Genomic DNA, 12,471 nt, shown 5'->3' on the forward strand with positions numbered 1-12,471 from the left:
GGAGGAAGTTACGGAGATAGGGAGGGTTGTAGGGGCTGGAGGAGGTTACAGAGATAGGGAGGGTTGTAGGGGTTGGAGGAAGTTACGGAGATAGGGAGGGTTGTAGGGGCTGGAGGAGGTTACAGAGATAGGGAGGGTTGTAGGGGTTGGAGGAAGTTACGGAGATAGGGAGGGTTGTAGGGGCTAGCAGAGGTTACAGAGATAGGGAGGGGTGAGGAGGTCATGGAGGGATTTGAAAGTCAGTCTGAGAATTTGGAAATGGAGGTGCTGCCGGTCCGGGAGCCAGTGTGGATCATCGAGCTGAGGAGGGTGACAGGTGAACAGAGACTCGGTGTGAGTTCGGACGCGGGAAGGAGGATGACACAGTTTATGCAGAATGGAGTTATGGAACTGAAAATCAGCTTGTTTGTTCTGGTTGTTGCTGTGCACAGTGTTAGTGTGGGATGAGTTTTGGGAATGTTTTGGAGGAGATGGGGCCTGCAGTTATCCATCCCAAACTGCTGGTGGCACTGTTCACTACTAACAGTGAGACTTAGTGGCTACCCAGACCAGGGTCAGTGCTGAGGGAGCGCCGCACTGTGGGGAGGGTCGGTGCTGAGGGAGCGCCGTACTGTGGGAGGGTCAGTGCTGAGGGAGCGCCGTACTGTGGGAGGGTCAGTGCTGAGGGAGCGCCGCACTGTGGGAGGGTCAGTGCTGAGGGAGCGCCGCACTGCGGGAGGGTCAGTGCTGAGGGAGCGCCGCACTGTGGGAGGGTCAGTGCTGAGGGAGCGCCGCACTGCGGGAGGGTCAGTGCTGAGGGAGCGCCGCACTGCGGGAGGGTCAGTGCTGAGGGAGCGCCGCACTGTGGGAGGGTCAGTGCTGAGGGAGCGCCGCACTGTGGGAGGGTCAGTGCTGAGGGAGCGCCGCACTGTGGGAGGGTCAGTGCTGAGGGAGCGCCGCACTGTGGGAGGGTCAGTGCTGAGGGAGCGCCGCACTGTGGGAGGGTCAGTGCTGAGGGAGCGCCGCACTGTGGGAGGGTCAGTGCTGATGGAGCGCCGCACTGTGGGAGGGTCAGTGCTGAGGGAGCGCCACACTGCGGGAGGGTCAGTGCTGAGGGAGCGCCGCACTGTGGGAGGGTCAGTGCTGAGGGAGCGCCGCACTGTGGGGAGGGTCGGTGCTGAGGGAGCGCCGCACTGTGGGAGGGTCAGCGCTGAGGGAGTGCAGCACTGTGGGAGGGTCAGCGCTGAGGGAGCGCCGCACTGTGGGAGGGTCAGCGCTGAGGGAGCGCCGCACTGTGGGAGGGTCAGCGCTGAGGGAGCGCCGCACTGTGGGAGGGTCAGTGCTGAGGGAGCGCCGCACTGTGGGAGGGTCAGTGCTGAGGGAGCGCCGCACTGTGGGAGGGTCAGTGCAATGCGGAGAGAGCGAGGCAGTGTTTGGGGAGTGGGAATTGATACAGGACTATGGGGAGAGAGTGAGGCAGCGGGATTAGTTTGGGATTGATACAGGGCTATGGGGAGAGAGCGAGGCAGTGGGATTAGCTTGGGGATTGATACAGGGCTATGGGGGGAGAGCGGGGCAGTAGGATTTGTTTGGGATTGGTACAGGGCTATGGAGAGAGCAGGGCAGTGGGATTAGTTTGAGGATCGATACAGGGCTACACAGGGAGTGGGACAGTGGAAGTAGCTTGGTGATTGACACAGAGCTATGGGGAGGGAATGAGGCAGGGGGATTAGTTTAGGATTGATTCAGGATTATGGGGCGGGAGCGGAGAAGTGGAATTAGTTTGGGATTGATTCAGGGCTACGGGGAGGGAGCAGAGCAGTGGGGTTAGTTTGGGATTGATACAGGTCTATGGGGAGAGAGCGGGTCATTGGGATTAGGTTGGGATTGATACAGGGCTATGGGGAGGGAGCTGGGCAGTGGGATTAATTTGGGGATTGGTACAGAGTTATGGGGGGGAGAGTGGGGCAGTGGGATTAGTTTGGGGATTGATACAGGGCTATGGGGATATGGGGAGAGAGTGGGGCAGTGGGATTAGTTTGGGGATTGATACAGGGCTGTGCAGAGGGAGTGGGGCAGTGTAATTAGTTTGGTGATTGACGCAGAGCTATGGGGAGGGAGCGGGGCAGTGAGATTAGTTTGGGATTGATTCAGGATTATGTGGATGGAGCGGAGCAGTGGGATTGATTCAGGGTGATGGGGAGAGCACGGGGCAGTGGGATTAGTTTGGGATTGATTCAGGGTGATGGGGAGAGCACGGGGCAGTGGGATTAGTTTGGGATTGATTCAGGGTGATGGGGAGAGCGCGGGGCAGTGGGATTAGTTTGGGATTGATACAGGGTGATGGGGAGAGCACAGGGCAGTGGGATTAGTTTGGGATTGATTCAGGGTGATGGGGAGAGCACGGGGCAGTGGGATTAGTTTGGGATTGATTCAGGGTGATGGGGAGAGCACGGGGCAGTGGGATTAGTTTGGGATTGATACAGGGTGATGGGGAGAGCACAGGGCAGTGGGATTAGTTTGGGATTGATTCAGGGTGATGGGGAGAGCACGGGGCAGTGGGATTAGTTTGGGATTGATTCAGGATGATGGGGAGAGCACGGGGCAGTGGGATTAGTTTGGGATTGATTCAGGGTGATGGGGAGAGCACGGGGCAGTGGGATTAGTTTGGGATTGATTCAGGATGATGGGGAGAGTGCGGGGCAGTGGGATTAGTTTGGGATTGATTCAGGGTGATGGGGAGAGCGCAGGGCAGTGGGATTAGTTTGGGGATTGATTCAGGATGATGGGGAGAGCACGGGGCAGTGGGATTAGTTTGGGATTGATTCAGGATGATGGGGAGAGCACAGGGCAGTGAGTCAGTCTGGTTTTGCCTATCACTGGGGTGCAGTTTGTGGATAAATGATCGAAAATCCTCTCCCCGCCCACTCCTGAGTATTCAACCATTGCGGAACGGCGACAGGGAAAGTGGGGAGGATGAGATCCGTGTTTGATCCCGCTTTTCCTCCCCACCCCCTTCCTGACCTCCCCTCACTCTGGGACTCTGGTACCACTGAGACCCTCCACTTAGCACAGTCAGCAATTACTCATTGCCTCTGTGGATCCCTGTGTCGGAGGCAATGACAGGTTGGGTCTGAGAGACGGCAGCCCTGACGTTAGGTCCTAACCTGAGCCTGACCCTGAGCTGCCTCTAATCTCCCCACAGTTCAGATGCCCTCGCGATAACCCTCCTTCCACCCACTCCAGTGTTTTGACACTCGGTTTGCGCATTTCCCCTGAGCTATCAGGCCGTACACTTCCCCTTTCTCTCTCACTCTCACTCCAGCGCAGAGAATTCAGCCCAAATCAGCAATCTTCAAACGAGATTGAAACATTGAGCAGCAGATGGTGGCAGGGGGTGAATAAAGTGTTTGTGTTGGTCTTTCCAAACTCTCCCTCTCTGTTTCCTTCATGGGAATGGTGGGATGTCGCTGGGTTAGGCCCTACATTTATTGCTCATCCCTAATTGCCCCTTGGCATCTGGCTGGGGCCTATTTCAGAGGGTGGGTGAGAATTGACCACATTACCATGTGTGTGTGTGTGGGGAGGTCTGGAGTCATATGTAGGCCAGACCGGGTTCAGGACAGCAGATTTCCTTTCCCTTAAAAGGGGAAAATGACAATCAGTGATTTACGGTCACCCTCACTGAGGCTCAATTTATAATTCCAGATCTGATTAATTTGCTAGGTTGGATTTGGATGAACGAATTTGACCTAGGCCGCACGTGGAGCCTGTCCAGCTCAGTGTACGAGGCTCATTCCCACACATCACGGCGGGGCTTTCGCTCTCTGATGCCGGACCAGGGCCCCAGCTCCAGGCAAGAAGCATATTTCCTGTTACTCAAACCCCTCAGCAAGTCAGGGAGGTGGATAGGCCATCTGTTCAACTGTATAATCCCTCATGTAATCCATAATCTACTCATACTGCAGTCAGTTTATTTACACAGCCCCAAGTTAGATACAGAGTAAGTCTCTCTCTATGATGTCCCCATCAAACACTCCCAGGACAGGTCCAGCACGGGGTTAGATATAGAGTAAAGCTCCCTCTACACTGTCCCCCATCAAACACTCCCAGGACAGGTACAGCACGGGGTTAGATACAGAGTAAAGCTCCCTCTACACTGTCCCCATCAAACACTCCCAGGACAGGTCCAGCACGGGGTTAGATATAGAGTAAAGCTCCCTCTACACTGTCCCCATCAAACACTCCCAGGACAGGTACAGCACGGGGTTAGATACAGAGTAAAGCTCCCTCTACACTGTCCCCATCAAACACTCCCAGGACAGGTACAGCACGGGGTTAGATACAGAGTAAAGCTCCCTCTACACTGTCCCCATCAAACACTCCCAGGACAGGTACAGCACGGGGTTAGATACAGAGTAAAGCTCCCTCTACACTGTCCCCATCAAACACTCCCAGGACAGGTACAGCACGGGGTTAGATACAGAGTAAAGCTCCCTCTACACTGTCCCCCATCAAACACTCCCAGGACAGGTCCAGCACGGGGTTAGATATAGAGTAAAGCTCCCTCTACACTGTCCCCCATCAAACACTCCCAGGACAGGTACAGCACGGGGTTAGATACAGAGTAAAGCTCCCTCTACACTGTCCCCCATCAAACACTCCCAGGACAGGTCCAGCACGGGGTTAAATACAGAGTAAAGCTCCCTCTAAACTGTCCCCATCAAACACTCCCAGGACAGGTACAGCACGGGGGTTAGGTACAGACTGTCCTGGACAGTGTCTTTGCCCCATGTAGGGATCAGTTGGTTTCTGTCGTTGTAATAAAAGGTAATTATAAAGTTACCAATGACCAGGAACTGTGACTGGTGGTGATTTGACCTGAGGATCACCACACATCAGGTGAGGGGCAAGGTTGAGAAGGCAGGGCCTTTATTTATAACCTGAGCTGGGACAGGAATTGAACCCACATTGTTGCTTTTGCTCTGCCTCACTAACCAGTTGTCCAGCAAACTGAGCTATGGCTGCAACTGGGGGATCTCAGCATGTTAATCTCTCAGCTGTCATTGAGTTTGGCTGAATGGGGCCTGTTGTGAAGGATTGGATTTCACCAGAAGCCTCAGGCCTGACTAGGCCTCATTCGAGACTTGCGTGCCCATGGCTGGGCTTGGCTTAATTATTTGTAGCTGGAGGTAGCGGCTGTTCTGTATCAGTCCAGATATATGGGCTGATCTCGTAGCACATCAGTATGAGTGGAATTCCTGTTGGCATACACCATCCTGAACTAGGCCATTCAGCCCCTCTGCTCTGTCCTGATCTTCCAACCTGGCCTCCTCTCACTCCCCACTTCGCCTCCCCCTCCCTATCCCAATATCCTTCTTCCTGTGTATTTATCCAGCTCCCCCCCCCCCCCCCCCCCCGCCACCCGTTAAACACATCGACACGATTCACCTCAACCACTCCCTGTGGGAGCGACTTTCACATTCTTCCCCACTCTGGGGAAAGAGCTTTCTCCTCAACTCCACCCCATTGGATTTATTAGGGACTGTCTCAGATTCGTGGCCCCTACTTCCTGTCTACCTCGCAAGAGGGAACATTCTCTCTATCCCCATTGGATCCAACTCCTGTATCTAACCCCGTGCTGTAGCTTCAGGTGGCGTAATGGTACAATGGTTAGCACGGCTGCCTCACAGTACTAGGGACCCCAGGTTCAATTCTGACCTCAGGTGATTGTGTAGAGTCTGCACATTCTCCCCATTGCTGCATGGGTTTCCTCTGTGGGATGCTCTAGTTTCATCCTGCAGTCCAAAGATGTGTGGGTTAGGTTGATTAGCCATGCTAAATTGCCCCTTAGTGTCAGGAGATTGACCAGGTAAGTACATGGGGTTACAGGGAGCGGGTTTGGGTGGAATTGTGGTTATATAGGTTTGATGGGCCGAATGGCCTCCTTCTCCACTGTAGGGATTCTATGAAACCTTTCATCATTTGTTAAAGACCTCGATCAGGGTCAACCTCAACCCCTCCCTTTTGTTTTAAACAAGGATATCTGTATCGAGGACTCCAAACTGAGCCCAAACTGGACTTCAGGAACTAGCTTCAACTTGCATCACTATACCTTCTGTACGCGAGAGTTGTTTTAAAAATACCGTCACGTAGACTGCTGGCATGGCCCATATTTATTGCCCTAATTGCCCTAGGTGCTGGGCGAGCTGATGTCTTGAACCTGCTGCAGTCCCTGAGGCGTAGGTGTTAATAGGGAGGGTGTTTCAAGATTTTGACTCCAGCTACAAAGAAGAGGAGCAAGCCCAAGTCTGTGCCCACAGATGACATCTTTCTAAACTAAAGACCTTTTGCCTCTAAGTGATCCATATTCCTCTATTCCCTGCCTAGTCATGTATCTGTCAAGATGCCTCTTAAATATTGCTAATGTATCTGCTTCTATCGCCTCCTGTGGCAGCGTAATCCAGGCACTTACCACCCTCCATGTAAATAAACTGCCTCTCACATCTCCTTTAAACTTTCCCCCTTTTACCTTAAGCCAATGTCTCCTAATTGACAATGTTACCTTGGGTAAAACACTCTATCTATTCTTATTCACACCTCATAATTTTTATCAGGTTGCCCTTCAGCTGATGACATTCAAGTGAAAACAATACCAAGTTTGTCCAGTCTCTTCTCATAGGTAATACACTCCAAACCAGGCAACATCCTGGTGAATCTTTTCTGTAAGCTCTCTGAAGCCTCCACAGCCTCTTGGTATCCCAAACGTAAAGTTCCACAGTTAAGGAATGGCTGATATATTTCCAAGTCAGGTGTGTGTGGGAGGCAGGGGCTCGTTGGGGGAACTTGCAGGCGGTGGGTGTTCCCCATGGTGTCTGTTGCCCGTGTCCTTCTAGGGCGTACAGGTAGTGGGTTTGGGTGGCGCTGTCGAAGGAGCCTTGGCGAGTCGCTGCAGTGCATCTTGTAGACGGTACATACTGCTGCCTCTGTGCGCCGGTGCTGGAGGGAGTGAGTGTCGAGGGTGAGTGGTTAGCATGTCGATTAAGCAGGAGGCTGCTTTGTCCCGGATGGTGTCGAGCTTCTCGAGTGTTGTCAGAGCCGCGCTCATCCAGGCGAGTGGGAGAGTATTCCATCACACTCCTGACTTGTGCCTTGTAGATGGTGGACAGGCTTTGGGGGGGGAGTCAGGAGTTGAGTTACTCTCCCCAGGATTCCCAGCCTCTGATCTGCTCTGGGAGCCACAGTATTTATATGGCTGGGTCCAGTTCAGTTTCTGGTCAATGGTAACCCCCAGGATGTTGATAGTGGGGGGGATTCAGTGATGGGAATGGCATTGAATGTCAAGGGGAGATGGTTAGATCCTCTCTTGTTGGAGATGGGCATTGCCTGGTGCTTGTGTGGGGTGAATGTTACTCGCCACTTGTCAGCCCGAGCCTGGATCTTGTCCAGATCTTGCTGCATTTGGATACGGGCTGCTTCAGGATCTGAGGAGTGATGAATGGTGCTGAACATTGTGCAGTTATCAGCGAACATCCCCACTTCTGACCTTATGATGGAGGGAAGGTCATTGATGAAGCAGCTGAAGATGGTTGGGCTCCTGTAACATTGAGGATGGGGATATTTGTGGAGCCTCCTCCTCCAGTGAGTTGTTTAATTGTCCATCACCATTCGTGGCTGGATGTGGCAGGACTGCAGAGCTCCGATCTGATCCATTGGTTGTGGGATTGCTTAGCGCTGTATATTACTCTGTATATTACTTGCTGCTTCTGCTGTTTGGTGTGCAATTAGTCCCGGGTTGTAGCTTCACCAGGTTGACTCCTCATTTTTAGGTATACCTGATGCCACTCCTGGCATTCCCCCCCTGTACTATCCATTGGCTCCAAAAGCTAGTGCTGCTAAATAAACCTGTTGGACTTTAACCTCTTACTGTGTTTACCCCAGTCCAACGCCGGCATCTTCACATTGTAGCTATCCATTGAACCGGGTTTGATCCCCTGGCTTGGTTGTAATGGTAGAGTGGGAGATATACTGGGCTGTGAGGTTACAGATTGTGCTGGACTGCTCTCCTGCTGCTCCTGATGGCTCACGCCTCATGGGTGAACAGTATTGAATTTTTCCATACTTATGCATTTGAGTGTGAGCACGAGGTTGTGCATGAGAGAGTGTGTCCGTGTGTGTGTGTGTGTGTGTGAGAGAGAGAGTGTGTGTGTAGGTGTGTCTGTGTGAGTGTGTCTGTGTGAGCGTGTGTATGTGTGTCTCTGTGTGAGTGTGTGCGAATGTGTCCCTGTGTGGGGTTTGTCTCTGTGTGAGTGTGTCTCAGTGGAAGTGTGTGTGTCTCTCTCTGAGTGTGCCTCAGTGGGCGTGTGTGACTGTGTTTCTGTAAGAGTATGCCTCTGAGAGTGTGTCATTGAGAGTGTGTCTGTGAGAGTATGCCTCTGAGAATGTGTCACTGAGAGTGTGTCTCAGTGGGAGTGTGTGTGTGTCTCTGTGAGAATGTGTCACTGAGAGTGTGTCTCATAGAAACCCTACAGTGCAGAAAGAGGCCACTGGGCCCATCAAGTTTGCACCGACTGCAATCCTATGCAGGCCCTACCCCCATATCCCTAAATATTTACCTGCTAGTCCCACTAACCCATGTATCTCAGGACACTAAGGGGCAATTTTAGCATGGCCAATCAACTTAACCCACACATCTTTGGACTGTGGGAGGAAACCGGAGCACCCGGACGAAACCCACGCAGACATGAGGAGAATGTGCAAACTCCACACACCCAAGCCGGGAATTGAACCCAGGTCCCTGGAGCTGTGAAGCAGCATTGCTAACCCTGTGCTACCGTTCCGAAGTGTGCCTCTGTGAGTGTATATCTCTGTGAGAGTGTGTGTCTAAGAGAGTGTCTCTGTGAGAGTGTGTGCGTGCGTGTGTCTCTCAGTGGAAATGTGTGTGTGTGTGTCTCTGAGAGTGTCTCAGTGGGAGTGTGTGTGTGTGTCTCTGAGAGTGTGTCTGTGTGTATGAGTGTGTCTTAGTGAGTTTTTGTGTGTGTGTCTCTGATAGTGTGTTTCAGTGGAAATGTGTGTGTGTATGTGTCTCTGAGAGTGTGTCTCTAAAATTGTGTCAGTGGGAGTGTGTGTGTGTGTCTCTGAGAGGTGTGTGTGTGTTTGAGTGTGTCTCAGTGTGTGTGGGAGTGTCTCTGAGAGTGTGCCTTTGAGCATGTGAGTGTGTGAACCACCTCATTACCTGTGAGGACTCCCTGTGCGTCTCTCCCAGGGATGCAGTGAGATGAGGATGTATTTTTTTTTGCTCTATGTCTCTCTGAGGATGGAGAATGATCCATTTTTCCCGACAGTAGGGGACAGGGAATTTTTCCGGTGTGGCTGGCTCTGGCCTGAACCAATTGCATAGCGACCTGCAGAGATTGAGTCAGTGAGGTTATTATTCAGCAGGAGAGGCAGTGAGTGGGAGACAGAGGGAGCTGAAACATCCTCCATCTACAGAGAGATAAACCATAGACAGGGATAATTATCTAGCTCTCATTTTGTGTCCTGGGGAGTGTGAATGAAGGGGCAGGGAGTGACAGAAGAGAATACATTCACAATGTGCCTCTTTTCCAGGATGCTGTCAGTGTGCAGATTCTCTAGCCCGCTGATGCAGTGATTTGGCAATTGGATTGCGTTTGGTCCTGCCGACAGTCAGGGCTGTGTCTTCTGCAATATCTGCCTGACGTTAGGCGTTCCTTCCTCCCTCCCTCCCTCCTTCTCTCTCTCTCTGTCTCTCCCCCTGTCTCTCTCCCTCTCCTGCCCCCTCTCTCTCTCACCATCTCTGCGCTGTCTTGACCGCATCTTGTTCCCACCCTCTCTGTCTCGCTCCATCTCCCTCACGCTCTCTTTCTGTCATTCTCTCTCTCTCTGTCTCTCTCTATCTCTGTCTCCCTCTCCATCCCTCTTTCCCCCCTTTCATCCTCTCGTCTTCCCCGTCTCCTTGCTCCTCTCCCCCACTTTCTCCCCTTCCTTCTTTTCTATCTCCTTTGACCCCTCTCTCTCCCACTCGCTCACTCTTTTTGCCCATCTCTCTTTCTCTCTCTTTCCCCCATTCCCTCTCTCACTGTCAAACTCAGGTCCACTCTGCCCGTGACCCCTAACCCCAGCCCACGACGCCAACATGAACTACCTAAGACGGCGTCTGTCTGACAGTAACTTCATGGCCAACCTGCCCAATGGCTACATGACGGACCTCCAGAGGCCAGACCCTCCGCAGCCTCCTCCCTCGGTAGTGACAGGGCAGGCCGCCCCTCCCCCAGCTGCCCCTTCCTCGGCCGGAGGGGGTTTCTTCTCCTCCATCTCCAACGCGGTGAAGCAGACGACAGCCGCCTTCAGTGACCAGGTCACTGGCGCTCCAGCCAAGGTCAAGACTCTCCTGGTCATCGATGAGCCGCACACTGATTGGTGAGTTACTGACCCGCTGCCCTGTGACCTCCCCCTTCCCCCTTCCCCACTCTCCCTCCCCTCCCCTACCTTCACCCACACACCGCTTACTCTCTCCCTCCTCTCCCTCCCACCCTCTCTTCCTCCCCCGGACCGTCCTTCCCATCCTCCCACCCTCCCTCCCATGCCCCTATCCTCCCTCCCTCCCTCCCATGCCCCTATCCTCCCTCCCTCCCTCCCATGCCCCTATCCTCCCTCCCTTTCTCCCTCCATCTCTTTCCCGCACTTTCTCCTTTTGTTCCTTCCCCCCTCCCCCTCCCTCTCTCCCTTATTCCCTCTCTCCCTCACTCCTGCCCTCTCTCCCTCCCTGTCTCCCTCACTCTTTCCCTCCCTCTCACCTTCCCTCCCTCTCACCTTCCCTCCCTCTCACCTTCCCTCCCTCTCACCTTCCCTCCCTCTCACCTTCCCTCCCTCTCTCCTTCCCTCCCTCTCACCTTCCCTCCCTCTCACCTTCCCTCCCTCTCACCTTCCCTCCCTCTCACCTTCCCTCCACCCTCCTTCCCTCCATCCCTTCTTCCACCCTTCCTCCCCCCTCTGTTTCTCCCTCTTTTCCTCCGCCTCCCCCACCCCCCGCCTCCCCCACCCCCCGCCTCCCCCACCCCCCGCCTCCCCCACCCCCCGCCTCCCCCACCCCCCGCCTCCCCCACCCCCGCCTCCCCCACCCCCCGCCTCCCCCACCCCCCGCCTCCCCCACCCTCCGCCTCCCCCACCCTCCCACCTTCCCTCCTTCCCACCTTCTCTCCTTCCCACCTTCCCTCCTTCCCACCTTCCCACCTTCCCTCCATCCCTCCATCCCTCCCATCCCTCCTTCCCTTCCACCCTCCCTCTCTTTCTCTCTCTCTCACTCCCTCCCTCCCCCACTTCTCGCCCTCCCTCCTTCTCGCCCTCCCTCCTTCTCGCCCTCCCTCCTTCTCGCCCTCCCTCCTTCTCGCCCTCCCTCCTTCTCGCCCCTCCCTCCTTCTCGCCCTCCCTCCTTCTCGCCCTCCCTCCTTCTCGCCCTCCCTCCTTCTCGCCCTCCCTCCTTCTCGCCCTCCCTCCTTCTCGCCCTCCCTCCTTCTCGCCCTCCCTCCTTCTCGCCCTCCCTCCTTCTCGCCCTCCCTCCTTCTCGCCCTCCCTCCTTCTCGCCCTCCCCACTTCTCGCCCTCCCCACTTCTCGCCCTCCCTCTCTCCCTCTCATCCTCCCTCTCATCCTCCCTCTCTCCCTCTCATCCTCCCTCTCTCCCTCCCTCCCTCTCATCCTCCCTCTCTCCCTCCCTCTCATTCTCCCTCCTCCCTCCCTCCATCCCTCCCTCCCTCCCTCGATCCCTCCCTCCTTCCCTCGATCCCTCCCTCCCTCCCTCCCTCCCTTGATCCCTCCCTCCCTCCCTTGAACCCCCTTTCCCTCCCTTGATCCCTCTTTCCCTCCCTCCCTTGATCCCTCTTTCCCTCCCTTGATCCCTCTTTCCCTCCCTCCCTTGATCCCTCTCTGCCACTCTCCCTCATTCCCTCCCCCTCCCTCTCCCTCATCCCCTCCCTCCCCCTCATTCCCTCCCCCTCATTCCCTCCCCCTCATTCCCTCCCCTCATTCCCTCTCCCTCATTCCCTCCCCCTCATTCCCTCCCCCTCCCTCCCTCATTCCCTCCCCCTCCCTCCCTCATTCCCATTCCCTCCCTCCCTCATTCCCATTCCCTCCCCCTCCCTCCCTCCCCTCATTCCCATTCCCTCCCCCTCCCTCCCTCCTTCCCTCCCCCCTCCCTCATTCCCTCCCCCTCCCTCCCTCATTCCCTCCCCCCTCCCTCATTCCCTCCCCCTCCCTCCCTCCTTCCCTCCCCCCTCCCTCATTCCCTCCCCCTCCCTCCCTCATTCCCTCCCCCCTCCCTCATTCCCTCCCCCTCCCTCCCTCATTCCCTCCCCTCCCTCCCTCCCTCATTCCCTCCCCCTCCCTCCCTCATTCCCTCCCCCTCCCTCCCTCATTCCCTCCCCCTCCCTCCCTCATTCCCTCCCCCTCCCTCCCTCATTCCCTCCCCTCACTCC

The 12,471-nt window shown here is 55.1% G+C and overlaps 1 protein-coding gene across 2 annotated transcripts in view; it reads left to right on the forward strand.

Annotated features, from left to right (window-relative positions):
• Window positions 1-9,295: 9,295 nt before the first annotated feature.
• Window positions 9,296-12,471, forward strand: part of LOC145339461 (synapsin-2-like) — a 111,558-nt gene continuing 108,382 nt past the window's right edge. For both annotated transcript variants that reach the window (XM_080183930.1, XM_080183931.1), the window contains exon 1: window positions 9,296-10,419. In XM_080183930.1, the coding sequence (XP_080040056.1) occupies window positions 10,136-10,419 (284 nt within the window). In that variant the 5' untranslated portion in view covers window positions 9,296-10,135. The remainder of the gene's footprint in view (window positions 10,420-12,471) is intronic.

Source organism: Carcharhinus amblyrhynchos, unplaced genomic scaffold, assembly GCF_965287045.1.
Source record: "Carcharhinus amblyrhynchos unplaced genomic scaffold, sCarAmb.v2.hapA scaffold_477, whole genome shotgun sequence".
Classification (NCBI taxonomy): Eukaryota; Metazoa; Chordata; class Chondrichthyes; order Carcharhiniformes; family Carcharhinidae; genus Carcharhinus; species Carcharhinus amblyrhynchos.